Below are 26,681 nucleotides of genomic sequence, written 5' to 3'. Positions count from 1 at the left end.
AGCCTTCTTTTCTTTTCCTACTTATCTTTCTGTCCTTTAAAACATTTTCTGGCCAGGCAGTGGTGGTGCACACCTTTAATCCCAGCACTCGGGAGGCAGATCCAGGCAGATCTCTATGAGTTCGAGGCCAGCCTGGGCTACAAAGCAAGTTCCAGGAAAGGCGCAAAGCCACACAGAGAAACGCTGTCTCGAAAAAAAAAAAAAAATCTGTCTTGGGTTTTTGTTTGTTTGTTTGTTTGAGACAGAGTCTCACATAGCCCAGGCTGGTCTTGAACTTCTGATCCCTCTGCCTTGACCTCCTCAGTGCCTAGATTACTGGTGCGCACCTCCACAGCTGGATGTATGCAGAGCTGGGGATTGAACCCGGGGCTCTATACATGCTAGGCAAGGATATATATGTATGTATTTTATTTTCTTACTTCATTCCCTTTGTTTACAACTTTCCCTTTCAGTGTCTCCTTGTCCCCTTGATTTCTGTCCCAACAACTGTGCCCCTGGCTCCTCCAGGACATTCCTCCCCTCTGATTCCCCTTTCCCTTCGAACCCCATCTCTGTCCTCTTCCCTGTCCCCACCCCACTTTTCTTTGTGTCTGTTTGTCCTTCTCGCTCTTGTCCTTTTCTCCAACCTTCCACCCATTGTCTCCCCTCCCCCTCCCCTCACTCCCTGGCAGCGCACAGCCCACCCCCCCACTCTACTCTGTTCCAGTGAGCACCCTAAGCCACCCCCCGGAGAAGCCTGGAGTAGAACGTAGCTCACCCTGCATGGGAGAAGCAAGCCATTCATCATTATTATTAACGAACAAGATCCTGAGCACGGCAGAACTTTCCCAGAGTCTATTCCCTTGTCACCCCAAGGAGTAGCAACAAGATTTATTCGTCTCAGAATTGCACAGGGTGGCCCATTTACAGCGGGCCCATCGCAAGTGATGTGGAGCTTAAAATGGGGGCTGGAGGAGGCAGAGGCCTGCCCTGCCTGTGACCTATGTGGTATGGGCCACTTGCTGAAAGGGACAGCCTGAGGAGGTGTGGAAGGGACGAGGACTGTAGAAGCATCACTCCAGGTTGACTGCCGCAAGTGCGTGATCAGGCTGTTTCTTACTCGCTCCTGTCACCTGCCACAGCCGCGTGAACCATTGCAGAGATCTGCGGAGATCTGCACGTTCAAAGGCGTGTCCGGGGACAGTTAACAAGAAGCTGGAGGCAGCATTCCCTGGACTGGCCATTCATTCTTCTCTCCGTATTGCCTCTGAGGCGCGGCCCTAGGAGCCTTGGTCGGGAGCCGTGGCTAGAGCCGTGGCCTGGTGCTTGGATGTCTGTACTGACTGTGGGCGCTAAAGGGGAAGAATACCTCCCAGCAGAAGTGAAGGAGCCTGTGACAGTGTCTGGGAATAAGGAGCCCTAGCATGTGTTTGAGGCATATTCTAGGGGTGCCAGATGGGAACAAAGAGCTATGATCCATAAAGCAAGAAGGTGCCAGAAACACCTCACAAGTCAAGTCCCATACACTGCAGGCAAAGGGGCATGTGAGGACCAGTATGAGGAGGACCCAGGGAGCCTCACCTCCTCCCTTCCTTAGATGGATGGTCCCCTCACTGCACAGGGGCCTGTCCCAATGTCCATCCAACCCCTAAGTGGATGGCAAAGATCTTTCCATTGCGATTCCCTTAGCAAATGGATTTAATTTCCAAGGCCTCATCCAATTGGCTTATGCAGGTCAGGAGGTTACTCCTACATCAATCAAATACATCCTGGGTCTGACGTTGCTTGGCATGTGACCTGGCTTCATCATTTGAACAGAGCTGAGGAAGGAGAGTGGGTGCCCAGCACATTGGCTTCTGTGGGGACGTTAAGAGGAGCCTGTGTAAGAGCCAGAGCACTTGATTTGCAGCCCATCATGAGCCAAGGTGAGGCCGGGTTCACCCATCAGGGGCCATGGCTCACCTGGAGCAGAACGTAATACCACTCTGGGCTCACTTCTCTCATCTGTGAAATGAGGGGTCTGGCCCGATCATCCTGAAGCCCCTGCATCCAGAATGGTCTATAGTCAGAACTGGCCTTTTGGTTTAAGGATGTCCCTGGCCTCAGATCATCCCTCATGTTAGGCCCAATTCTCTCCTCCTCTTACGGGCTCTGCACGCTGCCCCCCCCCCCCCACACACACACCCTTAGTGTTTCTTAGGGCTCTTTCCCAGTCACATTTTTGCAGAAACCAATACATGGACAGGCTTTCTACTTGAATTAAAAAGAAATATTACATTTATTTACCTGTACACACAAACACACACACACACACACACACACACACACACACACACACACACACACACACACACGCGCACACACACTCACACATGACCACTTTGTAGGAGTTGGCTTTCTCCTTCTACCATGTGAGTCCCAGGAACCAAACTCAAGTCATCAGGCATGGCAGCGAGTGCCTTTACTCACTGAGCCATCTCTCCATCTCTGAGGTGCCTGTCCAAGTTCATGGTGAAGAAAGTCATTCATAGGCCTTCCTCCTTTGAAGTGGGGGCTCATCTCCCCCTGCCTGTGATGCCATTTCACTGCTAGAAGAGCAGTATTGGGCGGTGACCATTTGTTGGGTGTTTCTGCATGTTGCCATGCACTTGGTCCAGTAAGATGCATATCCTATTATTCACACCTCTTCCTGTGTAATTCTTTCTCACATCATCCCTGAGAAGCTGTGACATTAACAGTTTCATTATACCCTTGAGGACATAGAAGTCAAAAGGGGTTAAACAGCTGATTTGTAAGGTCTCCTGGTAGAAAGATCTGGATTCAGAATTTGGGGGTGTGACTCAAGGTTCATACTCTGAGCCTCCAGAGTCCACTGTCTACAGGGACCAGATGCACCTGGCCCCTGAGAATCTGCTTGTGCTGAGACTGCAGGCCCGTGTAGACATCTGTGCATCCTATGGATCAGCAGCTGGTGCTGGAGAAGCTCCAGTGTGTGAGCTGAGCCTTGGTGGAGCATGGTGCCCAGGGCCCGAAATGCAGGAAGTCAGCACTCTTTCCTCTCCAGTGTCTGTCCCTTCTAAGTTTATGAAGGGCTCTTTGCCAGGGTCATCTAAAACCTATCTATCCTAAGTTATGCAGAAATTCAATCGGTCCTCGCTGTATGAGACACTGTGCCCAAGGTCCCTTCTCCAGTGTTCTCTGGGCCTCACTCTTAACTCTAGAGATCTGATGTTCAGAGAGTCTGAGAGACTTTACCCTAGACCATGAAGCATGGACAGGTGAAATGTCCTCATTCCTCTGAGATAGGGCCTCCAATGATGTCTGGTGTGTGTGTATCGCGGGGGGGGGGGGAGTATATTGCTGAGTTGAGCTTTATGCCACATGAGGCTGGTTTCTCTAAAATGTGTCTGGGCATGTGTGTGCTTTAGCGGGGAGTGGGTAGGGAGTGGAACTGTGGGCTGAGGGAGCATCAAGGTCAAGGCTGTCTTCACGGAGCCCTGCACCAAGGGAGCCCCATCTTCCAGCTAGAAATTTGCAGGTGACTGCGACCATCAGGGTCCACAGGAAAGAGATCATCTTAGCTCCAATGGAAGCATGTCTGTGAAATGCCCACTTTCAAGAGGGTAGTGTGTTAGTCACTTTAAAGGGATGCGACAAGGGTTGGGGATTTAGCTCAGTGGTAGAGCACTTGCCTAGCAAGCGCAAGGCCCTGGGTTTGATCCTCAGCTCAAAAACAAGGGGGGATGTGACAAATAACCCAAAAAAATCATTTTAAGAATGCTGGAGAAATGTGTTTTGCATATGCATGAGGATTGAGTTTGAGTCTCAAAGACAAACAAAAAAGATAAAAACAAAATCAAAACGGGGGCTGGAGAGATGGCTCAGAGGTTAAGAGCACTGGCTGTTCTTCCAGAGGTCCTGAGTTCAAGTCCCAGCACCCACATGGTGGCTCACAACCATCTGTAATGAGATCTGGTGCCCTCTTCTGGCCTGCAGTCATACATGCTGTATACATAATAGATAGATAGATAGATAGATAGATAGATAGATAGATAGATAGATAGATAGATAAAACAATTGTGGCAGCATGTAGCTGTAATCCCAGGGCCAGGGAGGCTGAGGCAGGAGGATCCCCCGGCTTCATGAGCCAGCCAGCCAGTCTAGCTGAAACTGTCAGCTCCAGGTTCAGAGAGGGATCTAGACTCAAAAAATAGAGTGATTGAAGAAGACACTAGTACCAGCCTCTGCCCTTCCATACACACATGCATACATACCCACACTCATGGGCACGCATCGGAACATGACCACACAGGCAGACATATATGCACATAAAGAGAGAGAAGAAAGAAACTGACTTAAAAGAAGGGACGGTTTGTTGGGGTTCACAGCCTAAGAGGTTTCTGCCCATGGTTGCTTGGTTCTATTGCCCTGGGCCTGTAGTGACGTAGAATTTCACAGTGGGAGGTATGTGATTGAGCAAGGTGCTCACTTCATGGTGATCAAGAATCAGGGAGAGGGGGAGACGGAGAGAGGGAGAGGAGGCAGTACCTAACTTCCCCCCACTAGGCCCCACTTCCTAGAGGCTCTTGCTGCCTTCCAGTAGCACCTCAGGCTAAGCCTTCAACATAGGATCTTTGAGGGACGTGGAGGATCCAAGCAGGTAGGCAGAGGTGGAAGAAAATAAGACAGTTGAAGCACCATGGGCTGGCCATGGAGGGATGCACCTCTTACCGCAAGGGCTCTTGGGAGAAAGGAGGAAGAACCTTCCGAGGGAGGAGTGGGGCCTTACAATCAGATTTTCCTCCTCCCTCTGAGCTCCAGCTGGCCGGACCCAATCGGGAGAGTCCATCAGGAAGCCAGCAAGCAAGGGAGTTGAGGTCTGAGTTGGGGGGAGGGGTGCAGAGCAGGCTACCCTATGGTACAGAGGTGGGAGAGGCAGACAGGGAATGCCCAGCATGTTGCATTTAATGCTGACTGTGCTTCTTGGAACCTGCCCTTAGGTGGCCCTGTCTGTACAGTTCGAGTAGGTGATCTGATGGGACAATCATAACTTCCACCTCCTGGACACTTAGAGGCCGGAAAGTTGACATTAGTGAGCTATAAGTCTGCTCTCTTCATGCTAACCCAGTAAGATGGTGTTAACTGTAGCATACAGAAAGGGAATTAAGGAACAGAGCTGAAGTGACGAACTCAGAGACACACAATAAGGCTGGAATGCCATCCAATGTCCTGGCCATACGACAGAAACCCTAGGACCTGTCCACTCTGCCCCCAACAGACTAGCTTCCCTTTGAAGAGAAAGAACATGTTTCCCAGGAAGCCATGGTGGAGACGTAGTGGAGGAGAAGCTCATTCAGAGGCCCAGAGGTGTGAGGGAACTGCTGCTGGGTGGGAGCCGTACAAATGGCTCCATGAAACTGGGAAATAATGCTCAAAGGGCAATCCGGGGCAGGTCTGTGTGGGATGTTCTTGCCAAGGGTACTGGGGAGCCACAAATGGTGAACAGGAGAGGGTCTTCCCACTTCCTGTTTCCATCAACAGAGTGTTGGGGGGACATCCCATCAACCCCATACTTGGTGGTCAATGGAGGAGCATTGACCAGCTCAGGAAGGACCAGAGCAACTCAGTAGCTGTGCTGTCTAGAAGCTCTGGTTGACCTGAAAAGGCCAATGCCATGGTCGTAGGGCAGCCTTTGGTGTAGAGGTTGAGATCACGTGCTTGGAATCAGCAGCATTTAAACCCAAGGCCTTGCTCGCCCATCTCCTCACCATGTGGTTTGGACCACTTGCCCAATAACTGGGGTGCATCAAGTAGCTATATAACTGGTGGTTTTTGTTTTTCCCTCTCTGCAAAGAGCTTCATGTGAGTGTCCTCCCTCCAATGTGTCCAGAGCTTTCCATGGTATAGAGAAATCCAGCCAGCCAGTGACGAGCAGGTGCAGTGGAGATGGGGGTGAAGAGGGGCAGGTGGTATAGCAGACACTCAGAATATAACCACTTAGTGCTGCCAAGATCTTCCCGTGGGGCTGGGTATTTAGCTCAGTGGTAGAGCGCTTGCCTAGTAAGCGCAAGGCCCTGGGTTCGATCCTCAGCTCAAAAAAAAAAAAAAGAAAAGAAAAGAAAAGAAAATAGGCCAGCCTGATCTCCATAGAGAGTTCCAGAAAAGGCGCAAAGCTACACAGAGAAACCCTGTCTCAAAAAACCAAAAAAAAAAAAAAAAAAAGATCTTCCCGTGTGCCCACGGGGCTGTTCACTGACTAGTCTGTGTGCCAGACACCATCCGAGGCCTATGGAACTGCAGGCCGAGGGAGGGTGAGAACTGGCCAAGGTGTATTGACCAGGATGGTAAGTTACAGGGCACGGCACATACACAGTGGCAGTATACAGCCTTCCCGAGGAATGTGGAAGCCCCATCCCAGCCTCAGGAGGAAGTGGCCTTAACCAGCCACCCTGAGCCAGTAAAGGACAGGGGCTTATATGAATGGGAGATCAGAAAAGTCGCAACATCCTGGAAGGTTCCTCAGAGGTGGAAACAGTTGGGCAACCTATAGAGACACTGTTGACAAGCTGACAAGACCCAGGGGCTGCCCCTCCCCTTGGAGCCTCCAAGGCCCTCCCTGCCCGAACCCAGGTACATACCTCCCACTCTTGCCCTTGACAGGTCCCCTTAGGCAGGATCCTAGTCACCCTCCAGGGCAATCTGCTCCAGCTTGGGCGGCCAAGGGGCACCGGACAAAGGAAGCGAATCCACCAAGAAATGGGTTTGGGGACCAAAAGGCCCCTCTTCCAGGACTCTGGAACCAGAGCTCTTACAGCCACCAGGAGGCCATCAAAAAAGAGGAAAAAGAAATCATGCATTTTACATTCCTCCAAACCCGCTTAGAATGGAAATGACAGGCTGGTGCGGTTGGCTGCAGGGACGCGGTTAATGGCCTTTGTGGGGCGGAAGGAATGGTGGCTGGAGGAAGCAGCTGCCTCTGATGAAGTGAAGCTCATCCTCCTGTTTGCTTTGCTCTCGCCCAGAACACACCGGTGGGGACACCCATCTTCATCGTCAACGCCACCGATCCTGACCTGGGCGCGGGTGGCAGCGTCCTCTACTCCTTCCAGCCCCCATCTCCGTTCTTTGCCATCGACAGTGCCCGAGGTATCGTCACTGTGACCCGAGAGCTGGACTATGAGGTCACGCAGGCATACCAGCTCACAGTCAATGCCACGGTGAGTCACCGTCCCGGGCCTCCAGTGCCCACCGTCTGCTTCTTCTCATCTAGCAGGAAACAGAATATTCCAAGGAGACTTGGTTTAGCTCCATGCCCCTTGATGATTGACGATAAAGAATCTGGTGTTGGTAACGTCATGAGCAGGTGGTATCAGTGTGTCTCTGGCATTGTTCTTAGCGCCCACATAGACTTTCCATTAACCTTCAAACAGCCCTACTTCATAGTATTGTTGAGATGCCCATTTTACAGATACTGACAAGAAAACTGAGGCATAGGGGCCATTTAGTGGTTTACCCACATCACCCATGAGCAAAACTGCATAGCTCACACTGGCAACCTCCTTAGGGCAGTCAGGTGCCTCTGGGGCACAGATCAGGGTTATCAGTACAGATGTGCCTTGACACCACCCAACAAGCAGGGGCACAGCAGTCCAGACCTCTGACCAAAGCTTCCCCTCCAGGGAGTGCCCACCCCACTGTGCCAAGCTTCCTGTCCAGCCCCAGGGAATTGCAAGATGAGTCAGTGTAGGACAGAGGAGGAGAATTTAGCCCATTTTGTGGATGACAACATTGAGACTCCCACAGTTAATTAAAAGAGGGGAATTGGGAATCCAAAGCCAGGTTGTCTGACTTCCAGGCTTGGTCTCTGGCTGCCATGCCCCACGGCCTAGAGTCTGTGAAACCCCAGCATGCACCTTTGATGCTAGCTGTTGTGATGGGCTGAGGGCTAAGCCAGCCATGTCTTAAGCAGGGTTCTAGCCCTGGGTCCCCTCATTCCAGCAGCCTGCAAAGCTAGAAATAACACCACACTCTGTTGTCCTTCAGATCTGTTTGCAGAGCTCAGGCTAAGAGCAAAGAAGTCATGGAACTTTCTTCCTCCATGGTCCACTGGCCTGGCCCACAGCACCAACTGCTATAGAGAGGGCACCCAGCCCAGACCCCCAACTGATGCAGAGAGGTCACCTGCCTCTGGCCCTGTGCAGCTGCACCACATGGCTGAAGGATAGACAGCCAACCCCAGGCCTCACATGGCAGCTGACATCTCAGTTCCCTGGATCTGGCCTCAGTTGAGTTTTGAAGGATGGAACTTTTCCCTCAGGCTTGGCCAAGACCTGGAGAGTCCTCCAGAGCCAGGAAAAGGCAACTTCTTGCTTGATTCTCTGGGAGATGCCTGCTGAGAATTCCTATTTTCTCTTCTAGTTGCGTATTAGTTTCTTAGGAAAAGACCTAAATAAAAAATAAAGTAAAACTGACTTGGGAGTGGAGGAGACCTGCAAATCTGGGATCCTCTTTTTGGGCACACCCACCAGCAACATCTGTGTCCCCTCCTCCTTCCCCAACATCCAGTTTACACACATGCAGGGGCCTGCTCCCTTTCCCTGTGACTCTGCCTTATGGGATCATCTCTACCCAGCACACAAATGGCTTTGGGATATAGGATTAGACCAGAGCTGGGCACAAGCAGGAACACGGGTGGCCAGGCCCATCCAGAGGCCAAGTTTGTGCTGGGATGATAAATTCAGTGAAATTGCTGGTAATCTTCCAACAGTCAGACCCTGAGCCAGGCCAAGACTTCTCAGATGATAGCCTCCCACTTAGTCCCTGGTCAAGTTCCTACCAGGAGTTCCTGGGGCTGGTGAGTAGCCATTGGCTACTGGACGCTTCCCCAACATGGTGGTTCTTGCTAGCTGGATGTACTAGGCTGTTACACAGACCTCTGTCTCCTGAACATTTAGGGTCTTTAGAACACAGGCTTTGGTGTTCCTTTCTTAGTGGGCTTTAAAGGACCAGATCTCTCTGAGTATAACAGCTTAGTATTGCCTGCCCTGTCCCAGGGGGCGTGTATGGGCCTCCTGACCCCTCCCAGCACTGCTTCCAGGAGGCCCCCAGATGGTACGGGCCATGGAGCTCCCCCTGCTGGTTTGGAAAAGTCACCTCCTGGCAAATACCTAGCTGAGTCCCAGAGGAACTGCCCTCCGTCCTGGGATGGGGTCCAGTGGCCCTGGATGAACATGATAAAGGTGCTAAGAACAGCACCATTCCTATCCAAGCTAGTGGTCCCACCCACCTGACATTCAGGAGAACTAGTCCTAGGCAAAGGCCCTGGGGCCAACAGATCAGCCTCAGCCCAAGCCCCTGATGTAACACCACCCTCTCTCTAGGCTGTCCTGTTTCCATTTTTTTTTAATATCTCAAGGACCACCAAAGAGCCTTCGTGCTCTTGAGCCTCCCTGTAGGAGTGTAAGAGTTCATGTGTGTATTTGTAAATACAGGGGTCACACAGCACTGCCCTAGGCATGTATGCATGCATGTGTGATCATGGCATCCTTCTAACCCAACACCGTGTACACTCACTCTCTGTGTGTGTCTTTCAAGGATCAAGACAAGACCAGACCTCTGTCTACATTGGCCAACCTGGCCATCATCATCACAGATGTGCAGGACATGGACCCCATCTTCATCAACCTGCCCTACAGCACCAACATCTATGAGCATTCTCCTCCGGTAAGCCCTGCCTGCAGCCCCAGTGGTGGCCACTGCCTGCTTATAGTCCCTGTGAGGGACAGTGGAAACCCCAGGTACTCTTCACATCCCACTGTCTTCCATCTCTCTCATATTCCCTGGAAGGTACCCTGGGACAAAGAGCTAAGTGTGGTTGACCATGGGAGAACTGATTCAGAAAGATTCATGAGCATTATACAGATGCCTATGAGCACTCCAGCCTGTGCTGGGGATGGATGTGGATCTAGGCTCAGCCAGACATCCATGTTGCTTAGTCATGTTCTCCATAGCCCTGTTGCCCCTGTTGGCTGCCAGCACAATGACACAGCTTCCTTCTGTGGTGAGACTTCTCTCTCAGGCTCAAAGTGTCCTTTGGAGTTCCTGGAACAATCTGCCTGTAGCAGGAATCTTAAAGGTACTTGTTAATAAAAACAAACCTGAGGCCAGTTATTGGGGTAAATGCTGGAAGGTCAGAGAAGCAGAACAAGCCACAGTTTCCTCACCTTGCCAGTTCCTCAGCTGGTCTTGTTTCCTCAGACTGCAAGCTTCTGAATCCTCATCCCAATGGCTCTCAGCTGAACTGTGCTGCTTCAAAGCCTGAACGCTTAACCAACCAGATGCTAACTAACTACATGCTTTACTCACTTAGTTCCTGGTCCTCACACCTTATATACCTTTCTCTTTCTGCCCCCACTCCCTGGGATTAAAGGTTGGGTTTCTGGGATTAAAGGTGTGGGTCACCATGCTTAGCTGTTTCTAAAGTGGCCTTGAACTCAGAGATCCACTAGCTCTGCCTCCCAAGTGCTGGGATTAAAGGCATGCACCACCACCACCCAACTTCTGTTATGGCTTACCCTTCCCATTTTCTAGCCACCAATTTTGGCTTTGTTCTAGTGGCTGTCTGTTCTCTGACCCCAGATTTGTTTATTTCAGGGAACACAATACCACCATATCTGCCCTCCCTAATAACTCTTTCTTTAGAGGCTCTCAAGTTCAGGTTTCAGGGGAGATGTCTGATTTTGTATTTATGTCACAAGCCTATCCTATGGCTCCTCTGGGACTATACAGCTGTCCCTGATCCAGGGAGCTATGACTGGGGGAAGGTCTCAGAGGACAGAAATAGACCATGGTACACTCCACAAGGGCCTGGCTGGGACCCTGGCTAAAGTCTGGGTGATTGTCAGTGCCTGGTAGCTGCCTCACTCATGTGCAGACTGGAATGGATGCCTGTTATGGGCTGATGAAGGAGAGCAGGGTGCATCCCCAGACAGACATTTCAACATGCAGCTTGGGAGAGTGTCTGTGAAAAGAACAGAAGGGCTTAGCTCAGAGGGAAAGTGGGGGACCCCTGGAGGCTGGGGATGTTCGGAGCCCCACCCGGCCCCATGCACTACTCAAAGCCTCAAACGTGGCCAGAGGTGGGTATGGACAGAGAGTCCTAGGCCAGCGCAGCCAGGGAAGCCTGGCCCTGTTTGGGTACCATGGTTGTTCTGACTACAGACATCCCCGGCACCAAAGGTGTGCATCTGGCACTTGGTCACTTGCTTTGGTGGCCAGAAATGGAATGAAGAGTCTCACAAGCAAGATGCTTATCCTCTTGCTACTCTGGGTGTCTGAAGCTGCCTGGGGAACAGACAGAGTCATCTCGGGCTTGCTACTCCCTTCCTTGGCATTCTAAGCATACCAGGTCCCCAGCTTTTAAAGTCCAGGCTGCATGTGTTCAGTCCACCCATATCCAGGACTTCCCCTTCCTTTCTGTGCCAACCGCAGCTTTGCCAGGCCTGCCTCTCAGCCTTAGGCCAGACCTGACGGCCATCTTCAGACAATTACAGGCCTGCCACCTGTCTCCAGCTCTGGGCTTCTCCTTCTGAGTGTTCAGAGCTTGAAAGCAACTTGGCTAGCATCTGCTGCCATGCTTGCCTGGTATCACGGTTCAGCAGCGACAGTCTTTGATGGGCATGGTGTAGTAGGGTTAGAGAGGCATCTACGGAATGAATGAGTGAGTGAATGAATGAACACAGTCTCTGGTCATACCACCCCTCTTGTCCTGCTGCTGGTCACCAACCCAGAGATCACCTGACCTTCAGTCCCCAGCTCTTTCCCTGGCTTGTCTCTCACTAATCTCAGAGGTAGACACCCCTTCCCACTGCAATACAACCGACTTCTAAGCTATGTAACTTATCAGTCAATCCCATCTCTTCTGTAAGGTTCACATAGGAACGCAGGCTGAATAATCTAAACGCCCTGCCTCTGGAACATCAACTCGGGATCCCAGTACACTGTGTCCAAGAGAGAATGGGGGAAAGATGCTTAAAGGCAACTTGATTGGTACACACTGGCTGAGTCACCAGAGGAACCTTGAGAAGCCTACACACTGCTATCTACACGTACCCTGGGAAATGGGGAAGGGTAGAAGGTTCCTGAAAGAACCCATCCTCACAGATATCCAACTGTGGTGGCTGGTGACTCAATGAGTCCATTAGCCACTGCTTCGTGAGATAGTCACAAGACCATGTCTTCAACCCATGGCAATGCCTTCATAACTCACACAGGTCTTCATGTCAATGATCAGTTTTCCTCTGTACCTCCGTGTACTCATTCACTCCTTCAGACTCATCCCCATCTCCCAGGTGTTTATTAGGTGTCCTGTATGTAGGACCCTGGGCTAAGTAAGCTACGTCTAGAGAATTCTGTGGAGCAGACCAGATGTGTGTCTTCCTTCACACCCACTCTCCCCATGCCCCTCTGTGTGATTGTCTTCTTTATCTCAGAGATCTTAGAATTCCTTGTGTGTGTGTGTGTGTGTGTGTGTGTGTGTGTGTGTGTGTGTGTGCTTTATGGCTCTAGGGGCATGGTATACACTTTTACAAGGGTTATGGCCCAGTTGAAGAAGACAGATCAAGCTTTGAGTTGGGTTCCAGCCTCTTCTGGGCACTGACCAGCCCCATAGCCTCTGTGTGGATCTGCTTCTCTTAGTTCCTCACTGGAAAAGGAATCCCCACTTTCCCATCCCCTACAGCCTTTCTCCTTCAAGCCAGTTCCCACAGAGACTGCAGGCCTGATGTCTCCGGGCTGCTAATCAGTCTCCATACCTCGATCTGGATCTCCATGTCCCTTTAGTGTGATGCGCTGATTTCAACACAGTCATTACTTAGCTGGGCCAGGGCTGAGATGCAGCATGGCCTGTTCAGAATCCCAGGCTGGAGGACTCAGGCATTCCTCATGCCCAGCCCTGTCTCTGCTGCTCCCAGGGGCCCTGTCAAGACCCTGCCCCACCCTCCCGGCTCCCCCTCTTTATCTGCGGTTCCCAGCATGTATGTCTCCCTCTATCAGTGTATCAGGCTAGCAAGCTTCATCTAAAGTGTATATATTACCTAATAAAATCCTTCTTATTTGGGATTATTGCATCAAATTTTAATTTCCTCACTCGAACAGCAGCATGTCGGCCTGCCCGTCAGTGAGGGGCCGACAGAAGGTGAAAGGACCGGATAGGCTGCACAAATTACTGCCGGCGATGCCTATCAGCCCTTTGACTGGAATTGACTGGAATTAAGGACTGAGAAATAGGATTTTCTGCCTCAGAATCTGCTGTGGCAGCTCTCGTCGGAAGTCCCCAGCAGTCCCCACCAGCCAGCCCCCACCCCAGTAACTCTCCCTCCCCCCCCCCCCATCTCCAAAGCAAACTGCATGTCACCTTTCAAGTCTTTAATAGTGTCAGAGACATGGGGGCTGGGGTGTCCCGGCTAAGCTTACAGAGAATGAAATTGGTAGTGGTCTCTGAGGCCCAGCACAGCCCAGTCTGGTCCCTGCAGCAGCCACTTCCCTGAGGACAGACCACAGAGGGCAGAGACATGGCCCCTTCTAGTGAAGTCCCAGCTCATGCCCCACTTCCTGCCCACCGGGCAGAGTCCTGGCCCTCCAATCTCTGCTGGTAGAGGCTCATTCCAGGCTTAACCTTCCCATTCCCCGGTTACTGACACTCTGCCTACCCACCATGCCTTGTGAGCTTAAGCAAATTCCTGAAAGCTCCAAGTATATGTCCTCCTTTGGGGGCTCGGGAGAATCTCTACATACCACATCATGCCTGGCACATGATTGGTACCCAGGAGATGCTCACTTAACTGGCTCTTCCTTGTGGGGTGTCAGCTGTTCAAATGTAGAGAAAACTCCTTGAGAATGGAACTTATCAATGTGGAATGGCAAGGGTCCAAACCAGCTGAAGTTGTTCAGAAATGTAGGCACAGTCCAAGACAAGGCACTCGAGAGAGACCAGTCCCCACTTTTCCGCCCAGGGTACTCTTGAGGAGGGAGAAGTGAGAAATATTAGGTAGAAATATATATATATATATATATATATATATATATATATATATATATATATATATATAGAGAGAGAGAGAGAGAGAGAGAGAGAGAGACAGACAGACAGAGAGAGAGAGAGACAGAGAGAGACAGAGAGACAGAGAGAGACAGACAGACAGACACACAGACAGACAGACAGAAACACAGGATAGCCTCGGGAGGGCCTGGGTCAAAACCCAACAGCCCCTTCTTTCTCTTCTAAAGGGCTTCTTATAGAAATGCCAAGGGGCTGAGCAAAAGACCTCCCCCAGCACGGCAAAGTGCAGACCATCCCAAACACATGGTAACCACAAACGTGGTCAAGCCATCCCCCTCATGCAGTCCTGCTGTGTAAAGCAAGCTCAGATCTCACTAGGAAACCTCTGTGGGCTCCCACAGGCACCCAGGATTTCATCAAGTGTACACAGCAGCTCTCTAGAGTCAGATTTATAATGTCACTTGTATTTCCCGTGTGTGTGTGTGTGTGTGTGTGTGTGTGTGTGTGTGTGTGTGTGTGTGTTTATATGTGTGGATATACATATCAGTTGCTGGACAGTGGAACTGGTTATGCCCATTTTATAGATAGAAAAACAAGAGGTAGGAGGTCCAAAGTTACAGGAGCTCAAACCCGTAACCGTCTCTCTGCTTCTCTTCTTGTCACGAGGAGTCAGGACCTAGCCAGCCTGTCATTTGTCACCTCTTTGAGTAGGGCCTTCCTTCCCAGAAAGTCACCTCCTCCTCACAACATGAGTCCCCGGGGGAGGGAAGCATCCCTCAGCAGGGCCCTGTCTTCAGCCCTCTAGCTGGAGCAGGGTCTCCCACTCACCCTCCCGGGTGTGCCCCCGGGGGCCTCGCTTCCTACAGAGCCACAAGCTGTAGGTGGGGACCCATCCTTGGAGGCCCAGCCCTGTGCTGGCAGACTACACTTCCTCCCCATGCCTCATCTTTGGAAATAAGTTGCAGTATATTGAAAATATAATCACCGAGACTCTGAAACAAGAGCCGTGGGCTCCCAAGAGCCCCCATACCTCCTTGTTAATTCCTTCTCATAACGTTTCCAGGCCTTCTGTCTGCACTTGTATTAAAAGCTCAGAGTTTTATTAAAAGTGGATTTATTTACCCAAAAAGAGATGAAACCCCAAACCTGATTGAGAGCCTGGCAGAGCTTACTCAGCAGAGGCTTGGGTCCAACTCTGGCTGAAAGAGGGGTCCCTTGTCCTCATGTCCCGCACAGCCAGTTCTGCTGAGTTCCCCCCACCCACCCAGAGGTTCTCTGATCTCCACCTCAGGTATGAGTGCCCATGGGGATGGCACCCACAGGGCTGTGAAGACTGAGGGGCTTTTGAGTCACAGGCTTCTCTGGACAGGCCAGTATAGCTGCCTTACCCTATTCCTTTGAACCCAGCCAGCCTACCTGGGATAGGGCAAGGTATACATCTGTCCCTTAAGTGTATTATTTAGTACTGGAGCTCTAGTGACCTCTGAGCTTAGTCACCCTGATAGGTGGATCCCTGCTCCAGCAGCCCAGGGGCAGTTTAGGAACCCTCTTAAAGGATGCATGTGGCACCCAGGCCGAATGGAGCTGTTCTCATGTCTAGAAAGCTAGTTCTGGAAGTTGAAGCCTCAGGATAGTTGTATACCCTTGGGACCGCCTACTGGGACAGACCAGGTCTCCCCTGATGAGTAGTGAGCCCCTACATGGGCAGGTCCCCCAAAAAGAGCCTCCAGTGAGATGATGGGAGAAGCTGTGTAGGCCCTTCAGGTCTAGAGTTGGGCTTCCCTGTGGCCTCCATGCACCCCAAGTCAGGAGTTCTCCATGCTCCATGAGAGGAAGCTTGGGAGGCAAGGTGACCGGTCTACCACGTGACTACCCCTTGGCCCCTGATCGGTCTAGAACACATGGCATCTCCAGGGATGGCTGGCACATAGGCATTTCCAAATTCCACGGGTGCCAGTGCTTAGAATAGTTCCTGACACAGAACAGTGACATTCGGAAATGACATTAGCATTATTATAGCAGAACCCTGCTGCCTCAGTACCTGGTGGACAGGAACATTAGAGCCAGAGCATTTAAATGTGAGCCTGGCTTCCTGTTCACTCACTCCCTGCTCTGAGACCTCCAGGAGTCTCTCAGCTTTCTGCCTCTGTTTCTTCATCGGCGGAGAAGGGCCAGGTCTTAGGTTACTGGATGGCTGGGGTACCCGAGTCCATTGGGCCAGTGTTTTCAGCAAGCCTCTGTGCCGAGGAAGGTGTGCTCTTCAGTGTGGCCAGTTGGTTCTTCTCATATCCAATTTCTTAACAAGGCCAGAGCATCCGACCAGAGCTCTTGCTCCCTGGGGGAGAGGACAAAGAAGGGACTGGTCCTGCTTGCCAGATGGCCTGGCCTCTGCATGTATCCTGAGGTGTTCCCACATTCCCTCAGGGAGCTTGGAGGCACTCCATCTTCTACACTCGAGGCTAAGGGAGGCTGGCAGGGCATCTGGGAAGAGCAGGGCTGTCTGGGGGAGGAGGTTATGGCTCCTGCCAGGTCTCCACAGCCAGTCTGGGAGGACTCAGAGGGATGTTCTTGCCCCTGAGGCACAGAACTGTTGTTAGAAGGTGAGTGAGAAGCAGACAAGGCCACAAGAGTCCTTTTTAGACTTGTGTGCGGCGAGCTCCTCGACCAGCGAGGAAGAACGACCACCAGTCGAGGGTTCTTCTCAGATCACACTTTATTGGAGCGCCTCTTGATTGAGGGAGAGCAGGAGGTGAGGGGCCCCAAGAACCAAAAGGCAGCTGCTTATATAGGGAACCAAGCGAACGGGTCAATCTGTGATTGGATCCGGCCAGAATGCAAGCACGGGGAGCCACGGGATAGGCTGAGGACATAAGGCCAAATTACCATATACGCGCATGCGCAAGCCTCCAGGCGCGCAGCCCAGCAAGCATAGCCAAATATGGAGTTGTTTACAGCAAAGCTGTCAGGAAGTCAGCGCCATCTTAGAATGGCGGCTCCCTACACTTGTGAGTACAGGGGTGGGGGGGGGGGTGGGGGGGGGGGGGGGGGGGGGGGGGGGTGATTCTTCCACCCACCCTACCCCCAAAAGATGGAGGCAGGGTCTGTCTGCTGTCCATTACCCAGAGAAAAGTTCTAGGACGTGACCCTCGGGTATATAGGGTGGACAGGGACAGCTGACATATGCAATGGTGTGATGTTGCCTAGAGAGGGGGAATGAAATCGCTCCTGGCAAAGGACAGCTCAGCAGTGGTGGTCATGGTGACGATGTCAGTTTCTTCCTTGGCTACTTTGTTTATTCATTCAGTGAACTGCCATCAACTGGTGGTTACTTACCAGCATCCCTTCCCAGAAGCGCACACAGCCAAGCCCTGGCCTGTGTTGTGCTTTTTTCCCTTTCATTTCTATCCTCGAAGAACTCCTCCTAATTCCTCACAACCCATCCTAAATATGCTGCCATCTGGACACGCCTTTCCAGGCTCCTCCAGGGGGACCAGGTGGATACCTACTCTTCCCTGTGCATCTGTCCATCTCATCCCCCCTGCCAGATGTGTACAGCAGCTGTCTGTGCCTGTCCCTGACCCTTTGCTCTGTGAGAAGAAAGCCCACAGCCCCTTTTCTGGCTCCCTCAGCTCCCAGTCCCTTGACCATCAGTGTTGTGAGGGAATGGGGGCTGAGGACAAGGCCACCGGGAGTCAGGAGCAACGTCACGTGGGACCTACTTGCTGGGCAAGCTTTGGAGTCGGGAGTTGGCTTGGGGAGGGGCTGAGAATGCTAGGACATTTGCAAAGAAAGATAGAAGTCAGGGACCCAGGTAACTGAACTCAAGTCCTCTCCTGCCTCCCAACCAGGGCACAACTGTTCGGGTGATCACTGCCGTGGACCAGGATAAAGGGCGACCCCGGGGGATCGGCTACACTATTGTCTCAGGTAAGCCAAAGTCTGCACTTATCTGTCACATATCCCAAGAGAGCTGCTGCAGCTCAGGCTCAAAGAGCCACGGACTGCATGGAATGGCGTTTGAGACCTGCCTCTAGTTACAGTCCTGCCAAGGAAGGGGGCAAATATAAAAGGGGGGGAACAGGGTTAAAAGGACATGTCTGGGGGGCAGGGGGCCTGGGAAGAGGAATGTGTGCTATTGTCCAAGGTCTACAGCTGTGGGACTTCTGGGGTTCTGAGCCTGGAATGTGGTGACCCTTATCTAACCTCCTTCAGGGCGCTGGGATTTCTCTTATTTGGTGAAAAGGTGGCAATTTTTGCATCACTTTGGAACAAATAGAACTGCTCCTAACTGATTTCATGGCCTAGTCACATTTACAGCCGACAGGCGTTCAGATAGCACCAGGGAATCATCGCAGGAGACACCTTGCCCCCCCAACCCCGCACCCACCCACCAACAGATAGATCCCTTGGCTATGCAAAGTAGTGACTGATGGAATTGGTGGCTCTGAGTGAGGAGATGCATGCCTTACCCAGAGACCGACCCGTGACAGCTCTGAGGTGCTCAGGGGCTAAGTTGCCCCCACTCATAAACACTGGCTCTGTTCCCACACCATGCATGGTCTGCTCCAAGTGTCACTGGTCAGTGTGCGGTCTCTGAAGGATCATCCCAGTGGATCCAGGCAAGCCAGGCAGATGAGGAGGAGGAAATCAGGCCACCCCACCCCACACCCCAAGGAAAGAGAGTGACGTGGTCAGAGCATTTCCCAAAAGAGGGAAAGGCATGGGGATCAAGAAGGGAGGTGGGAGGCTCTCCTGAGCTGGCTTATCTTTGTCTCACTTGTCATTCATATATTGGGATCGGGAAGAGTACTTGCATCGAGCTGGTTCATGGATCACGTGACTTGCCCGTGCGATGCGCTTAGCTAAAGCATAGAGAACATTTTGTAAGCATTTGCTCTTTGATAATACTACCAGCAGCCGACAAAAAGGTAGGCAGATGAAGTGGGAGGAGAGCCCCTCACGTCCATCCCTAGGATCCCAGGAGAGAGACCAAGAGTGTTGGGGGCCTCAGGAAACTTACAATTACATACTCTTATTATGCTGTAAACCTGGAGAGCCCTGAAGCAGAGCGGATGTAGCCAGTGTGGGCTGAGCATCTGTAAGAATTGGTGCTTGCACCTCCGAATCCCTCTGATGCCTCCTACCAGGTCCCCACTCTGGTGTCCAGGACAGGATCCAGCCCAGAGTAGACCCTGATGTACACTCATGCAATGATTGTTGTTCTCAGGTTCCAGGGGCCAACTGAGCCTCAGGTACCTCAGCAGCCTGGGCTGGTTGGTGGTAAGGGCTCTGGCTATATGTGGCAAGACCCACTTGCCCCAACCAGGTACACACAGGCCCAAGCTAAGATCCAGAGCATGCAGCTAACCTGTCCAGACCTGAGGCTCTGGCCCCTCGGGGCTGTTTATCAGCCACCAGCAAGGGGATTTATATCTGCCCACAAGTCCTCTCCCTACCACTAATGACCTCTCTGTTTTGCTGAGAACAAAGAGGCCTTCAGTGGTAAGTTATGGCTCCATCTCCAACAATTTGTCCTCAGCCCCTCGTGGCCACACTGAGCCTGATGAATGACAAGGCTCTTTCCCATAGAGGACTTGGCAGGGGCCGCCTGTCTTCCTGTGCCTGCCATCCTGGGCACCAGGAGCATCATCCTCTCCATGCCAGGCTACAAGGGCCTTTCTAGGCTCCTGTCCCAGCCTGAAGTCTGAGTGGATATTCCCTAGCCTCATCCTTCCTCTAACATAGACAGTCCTGCTGCAAGGACGTCCCCATGCAGAACACTGGACCTGGTCTCCAAAGTTGTGGGTTCGAGGACATGCTCTGCTCCCTGCTGGAGTTGTATTGCAGAAGGATGTTTGACTTTGCTGCAGGCTTGATGGTGTTTACCTGTAAGATGAGACGAGGGATCCTAAAGCTGTGGATGTAGCTCAGTTGGTTGAATGCTCACTGAGCATTCTGGTGCTACATAAAACTGGCCATGGTCATGCACACCTGTAATACCAGCGCTTGCTGGAGGTCGAAGGATCAGAAAGATTCGAGGTCATCCTTGGCTGCATAGCAAGTGGGTGAGTTGGAGGCTAGCCTGGGCCACGTGAGAGTCTATCACAAAAATAAAATAAAATAATTGAAAAAAAGAAGGAAGGGAGGGAGGGAAAGAGGGAGGGATGGTAGAAAAACAAGGAAAAGAGAATCCCTATGTGGACCTGATGGTCCTAGAAGGACCATAAAACACTAAGGACTGATTTGTAATTGTCAAGGACTTGGGACTGGTTCATTTCCTCAAGGTACAGAGAAACATTGAGTAAGGGCCCGGGGTCACTGTCCTTGGTGTACCTCCAGGCATGCTGGCCAGTACAGCTGCCCCAAGACTACTGAGCACTTGACCCCTGGCTGGTCTCAATTGAGAAGTTCAGTCCCTGTGACATATAGGCCTGGGTTGTGGCTCAGCAAGAGGGCACAGGCTTAGCATGTGAAAGGCTCCTAGGTATGTGTGTGTCATTCTAGTACAGCCAAGAAACAGTATCAACGTGTCCTGTTGGCCCTTCCAGATCTTCTGGGTTACCCACAGTCCTAGAACAGCCTAGAAACAGTATCAATGTGTCCTGTTGGCCATGTGTAAGATGGTAGCCTTCCAGATATCCTGGGTTACCCACAGTCCTAGAACAGCCTAGAAACAGTATCTATGTGTCCTGTTGGCAGTGTGTAAGTTGGTAGCCTTCCAGATATCCTGGGTTACCCACAGTCCTAGAACAGCCTAGAAACAGTATCAATGTGTCCTGTTGGCCCTTCCAGATCTCCTGGGTTACCCACAGTCCTAGAACAGCCTAGAAACAGTATCAATGTGTCCTGTTGGCCCTTCCAGATCTCCTGGGTTACCCACAGTCCTAGAACAGCCTAGAAACAGTATCAATGTGTCCTGTTGGCCATGTGTAAGATGGTAGCCTTCCAGATCTCCTGGGTTACCCACAGTCCTAGAACAGCCTAGAAACAGTATCAATGTGTCCTGTTGGCCGTGTGTAAGATGGTAGCCTTCCAGATCTCCTGGGTTACCTACAGCCCGGTTTTAGGATTTTAAGTTGCACCAGTGCTCAGATAGAAGACCCTGCTCTGGTGTAAGGCCTCCCTGGACTTAGCTCCAGATGGTGATTATGCCCGCAAGGATGTTGCAAGAACCAAGCAAGCCAGTAGTCAGTCAACGGAGCATGGATTCTACAGTAGGTGCTCACAGAGACAGGAAGCACTCGCTCTTCACCTACCACAGATGGCCAAGGGCTGTCTAGTCCAGGAATGGTGATGATGTCCTGAAAGGGTGGGGACCAGTCACCATCTCAGTCTCAGGAACCTGCCCTGTTGCCCGGAAGGTGGTCCTGTAGCTGTATAGGAGCTGTGAAGAACTCCAGGGTAACTAAAGAGGAGGCAGTGGCAGGAAGGGAAATGGAAGAGAGACTGCGCTGCATCTTTAGAGGTGGGGCTAGATGTCAGCATGGACTGGGGCTCCTCAGGGGGCACCCCTAGACACCTTGGTAAGAAGTAAGAAAATTCCGTGAGATCCTGCACATCCAGCCATTGGGAGTGGGAACCAAGGCTTGGCCATCAAAGCTAGCTTGCATCATGGATTGTGAATGGGGATCATGAATGGCGATTAGCAAGGTGGGCAGAGTGAGGGGAGCTGGCCACATCTGTCACCTACGGTGAGTCTGTGGCTGAGCGCAGAGCAACCAAGGTGGCAAGGAGGCAAACTACTGACGGTAGCAGGGCCAGCTGTGTGGCACAGAGAGGGCTAGCCTGGGCCATGAGAGCATCGGAGGGCCACTTGGGCTGCAGCAGGAGAGGGATGGAGCTGGGCATGCTTTGGGGATGCTCGGTATGGCCTGAGTGTGAACAGTGGGTCGAGGGAAAAACAGGCAAGCAAGAATAACGGGAAGGGTGCTGTGAGGTCCCACTGAGTGGTGGGGCAGCCCTAGCTAGCCAGCTGTTGTGGTCCAAGGACAGAACAGAATAAGAGGAGAACCAAGAAGCCGAGAGGCCAATGACTGATGGCCAGGTGGTGTTGGCCAGGGAGGAGTCTGAGACTGCTCTACCTCGTTTGTATTGTCCTCTCTTTCTTTTCAATGGTGGGTTCAATGTGGTAGCGCTCTACCACTAAGCCATATTCCTAGCTCCCTAACCTTGGCCTGAAATGCACCTTTAGAGCCCCGGATGGAGGATCTTCACAGTTCAATGCTACGTGCACCCAAGAGACACCTTCTCCCCTGGCCAGGTGAGAAGCTGTGAAAATCCAAGGAAGAGCCTCATGTCCACTGCAGCTAAGTGGAATAAGCGAGATCCCAAAAGACAAACCCCACATGGTGTGACTTCTCTGTGGAATCAGGATAAAGAAGGACTCACAGGAACAGAGAGGAGGTGAAGGCTGTTCCTTGAGATGGGGAGGTGGGGGGGGGGCATGGGAAGATCCTGTGAAGAGGGTCATTCATCAGAATAAGTCCTGGAGACTGCCCAGTGCAGTCTAATGCTGGCATGGTATGTGCTGAACCTGCTGAGGAGCAATGTCAGGCCGCCGCGTCATCACACATCCTAGGTCAGAGCTAGGTACGCTGTGGGGTGTGGCTGTCACCTGTCTGTGGGGCTCAGAGACAGTGCATGTGTCTATCGAAGCACCTTATTGCACATCTTGACCGTATACAACTTGGACTTGTCAATCAAACCTCTACAAAGCTGAGCAAAACTGGTGAGACCATTGTGTAAAGTGACTGCCACTTGGCGGTCACCTACAGCGGGTGACATCTAGGTGGCCCTCACCCGGTGTCAGCTGTTCCCCTCTTCTTGCTGTCTCAAGCTGCATCGCTAGCCTGGCCCCTGTTTCCCTCACAAGAGGGAGCTAGTAAGGGCCTTATTTCAATAAACTCTAAGGTCCACTGTGCGGGCTAGTTTTATGTCCACTTGACACAGACTAGAGTCACCTGAGAGAAAGGAGCCTCCATTCAGAAAATGCCTCCATGAGACTGGGCTGTGGGCAACCCTGTAGGGCATTTTCTTATTTAGTGACTGATGAGGGGGCAGCCTGTTGTGAGTGGGGCCACCCCGGGGCTGGTGGCTCTGGGTTCTCTAAGAAAGCAGGCTGAGCAAGACAGGAGAAGCAAGCCAGTAAGCAGCACCCCTCCATAGCTTCTGCATCAGCTCCTGCCTCCAGGTCCCTGCCCTGCTGGAGTTCCTGTCCTGACTTGGATGATGGATTATGACATGGCAGTGGAAGCCAAATAAACCCTTTCCTCCCCAGTCTTGCTTTTGGTCATGGTGTGTTTCATCACTGCGACAGTAACCCTAACGAAGACAGTCCACCACATGGATTCTGTCCTGCCATCCTCTCCCATCAAGGGCCAGATTTCTACCCTCCTTTTGGTCACTCCCCAGGGAGAGAGTCATCTGGGGGAGCTGCAGGGTAGCTTCCAACTGAGTTCATTGGTCCAGCATCACCGAGGAGCCTGCTAGGTATGGGGCCTCCCAGGCTACCACCCTGTGCCTGTTGCTCCAGCCTCCTGGACCCCTCAGAATGAGGCTGTGTGGATCCTTTGGTCTCCTTGGGCAGCACAGCCATTGCTGATAAGTACCAGAGTGAGTGATCCTTCTTGGAGCCTCTTCCTGCAGCAGCGGGCCTGTGGCCATTTAGAGTCAATAGACTTGGTTAGCAAGCCCACCCTAGAGCTTCCCATTGCTTTATCAATCCAGCCTCACCCTCAGTCCACGCCTCTCCTTGGTCCTCTTCCAGCAGTCAATACCTCTCTCCCCATCTGCTCTCTGTGTACACACCCTCAAAGACTGAGGAGAGGGGACCCCAGCTGGCCTGACTTGACCACAAGTTCTCCTTCCTAAGAGTCGATGAAGGAGAGACGTCAATCCATTTCTAGACAGGGGAAGACAAGAAGTGTGCCTACCTTGGCCTAGGGCCAGAGCTACTAAGTGACACAGGCATTGAGCGCCAATCTCTTGGGTTCCAGAGAACACCCAGTATGGTTAACAACAGAGGTCCCCAGACCAGCAGCATCGGCATGACCCAAGAAAAAGAAATTTTGCATTGCTGGCGATGCAAACTCCAGGGCCCCACTCTAAAGGTGGGGGCCAGGCCAGGTGACACTGATAACCGCCAGACTGAGGACCTCACTCTGCGAAGCTTGGCATGTGTTCTCCACAGGTGGTATCAAGGACCAAGGGTGTGAAGTTTCCTACTTCGGAGGGTGAAAAGTATCTTACTCTTTATGTGTGAACCGCATGTATGTGTGTGAGGTATTCAAGTTGCACCATCAGGGGGTAATTAGGATCAAGGGTCCCCAGGGGCTCATCATGGTGGCACAGGGCAGGTGGGGAATTGTGAGAAAAGAAGGCTGCTGAAGAAGGATTAGTCTAGAAGGAAGAATAAATGAGACGTTTGTTGGTTCCAGCCCCTCACCTGTCATCTTACATCAGCCTCATTTGTAGGTCACACAGGGCACATGCCAGGCACAATGGGAGAGGGCAGTGAGGTACTGGGCTCCTTCCTGGATTTGCTATCAGATGAGATTTTTTTTTTTTTTTGAAAATAGATTGTTTAGGAGGGACATTTGGTGCATGCCTACACATGAGGGAATCATTATTTATAGTCAGCTTTGTATGAACCCACACATGAATACAGCAGCAACTACACCAGGCCCCTGGCCACAGCCTGCCGGGGCAGCCATCGTGGGGGAGCATCCAGCAACACACATCAAAGCCCTTGTGATGAAGCTGTTGTGCATTTTCCTCCCTCTGGGAAGAGAAAGCGCAGAAGGTGAATTACTTTGGAAATCTGACTGACACACCCAGCCTCTGGCTTGTGCGAGCACAGTGGGCACCTGAAAGCCCCAGACTTCGGGCCTAGTATGTAGCTGACCTATGGGGGCTTGGCCAAGGAGACATGGAGGGCAGATCAGAGAGAGGTAACAGGGCTGTTGGCTGAGGGCATAAAGGAAAAAAGAGTGAGTTTCTGGGCATGGCTGGCTGGTCAGACAAGGGGCACACAGGATGGTCTGTCATATGGATCAAGATAGGAAGACATGAACATGAGCTCCTTAACAAGCCACCAAGGTAGCTAGCTTCACAGCCCCTCCAGAATAAGGTTAAAGGGGTGTGAACGGGCCCTAGTGATAATGTGAAAATAGAGAGTACAAGTAAAGGAGGGGAAACACACACACACACACACACACACACACACACACACACACACACACACACACACCCTCTGCTGGAGGCCTAGGCTGAGAGCCTTAAGGTTAGCAGATCTGTTTACATCTGTGAATGTCCACCCTAGACCCACATCAGCACCTGCACCAGAGCACCCCATCTCTCACCCAGGCAGACATCACCAGCTGAGCCCAGGACAGTGACAGGCCTCTGGAGATTCGTTCCCTTGCCCTCTGCCAGCTGCTATCTACTGAGAAGCTCTCTAGCCACAGCTACGGGGAATGTGCTGCTGTCATCTGCTGTCCAAGGCTCAGCCTATCAGCATTTCCTGGCTCTTTTTCTTGACAGTATTTAGGGACATCGCCTCTGGGTTGGGAATGATGAATTGAATTATCTAAGCACACTGAGTGATATTCACAGTTCCCTGCCTCCCCAGTACTAAAATGATGACAGTATGTTGTGCTGTACTCCATTCCTTCAGGTGAACCCCAAGGGCCTACAGATTATTTCCCCTAGGCCTTCCCCCTCCCCTCTCAGGATCACCTTTCTGGTGATGCTCTGGGCACCAACTCTGCTGCAGACGATCTTTACCACCACCTGCATATGCAGACTCCTCCTTGCCCTTACATGGGACCCCGGAGTCCCTTGGCCAGGAAGCTGCAGCCTGCCGTTTGCTTCCTTCCTGTGACTTGAACAAGACAAGGGGACTTTACACAGGTTTTGTGGCAAAGACAGTCTGTGTCTTCTTTATGACTCTCATCTCAGGCAGGAGTGTCCCTTCTTTGTGGGGGACAGTGGTCTCCCAGGTAGGTGCCTGATAGCCTATGGACACATCCTTACACCTCCCCCATGACTGGTTCTTGAGTCTGTTTGCCCCACTGGACAGGAATGAAGTCATGGACCCTTCATTTTGACAGCTCAGGATGGGAGCTTCTGACCCAGTCCTTACTGAGGCAGCTGCAGCAGTGGGGTATGATGGGAGATTCCTCATCTTCTGCAACCCCCCCCCCCACCCCGCCCCCTGCACAGCGGTTTGTTTCTCTCCTTGGGCTCCTTGGGCTTTCGTCCTTGTCTTTGAATGAACTTCCAAGGCCTCTTAGGTCTTGGGAGGATTATGAAACTATCCACCATGTCATTTAGGTTCTCTCTCTCCCTTAGCTTGGCATGCCTCAGAATTGATTTAAGCAGGATTCTTTGCCCATTGTCAATATTGGTTCATGCGCGGCTGTTTTATTTCATTCTTGACTTTATTTTTATTTTTGAGACAAGGTCTCGCTATTAGGTAGCTCTGGTTGTCCTGGAACTCAATTTGTAGACCAGGCTGGCTTCAAACTTCCAGGATTCCCACTGCCTCTGCCTCCTGAGTGCTGGGAGTAAAGGCATGCACCACTATGCCTAGCTCATTCCTGACTTTAATGATATGAGCACCTGAGAGCCCAGCAGCTCTGTG

The 26,681-nt window shown here is 51.8% G+C and overlaps 1 protein-coding gene across 1 annotated transcript in view; it reads left to right on the top strand.

Moving 5' to 3' along the window:
- Cdh23 (cadherin related 23) overlaps positions 1–26,681 on the top strand; it is a 380,451-nt gene that overhangs the window by 144,110 nt on the left and 209,660 nt on the right. Inside the window, exons 7-9 of the mRNA XM_036167012.1 lie at positions 7,002–7,196; positions 9,574–9,702; positions 17,887–17,965. Coding sequence (XP_036022905.1) covers positions 7,002–7,196; positions 9,574–9,702; positions 17,887–17,965 — 403 coding nt within the window. The remainder of the gene's footprint in view (positions 1–7,001; positions 7,197–9,573; positions 9,703–17,886; positions 17,966–26,681) is intronic.

The sequence above is a fragment of the Onychomys torridus genome, chromosome 18 (assembly GCF_903995425.1).
Source record: "Onychomys torridus chromosome 18, mOncTor1.1, whole genome shotgun sequence".
Classification (NCBI taxonomy): Eukaryota; Metazoa; Chordata; class Mammalia; order Rodentia; family Cricetidae; genus Onychomys; species Onychomys torridus.
Note: the sequence above shows the minus strand (reverse complement) of the source record. Positions and strands in the feature narration are given on the sequence as shown.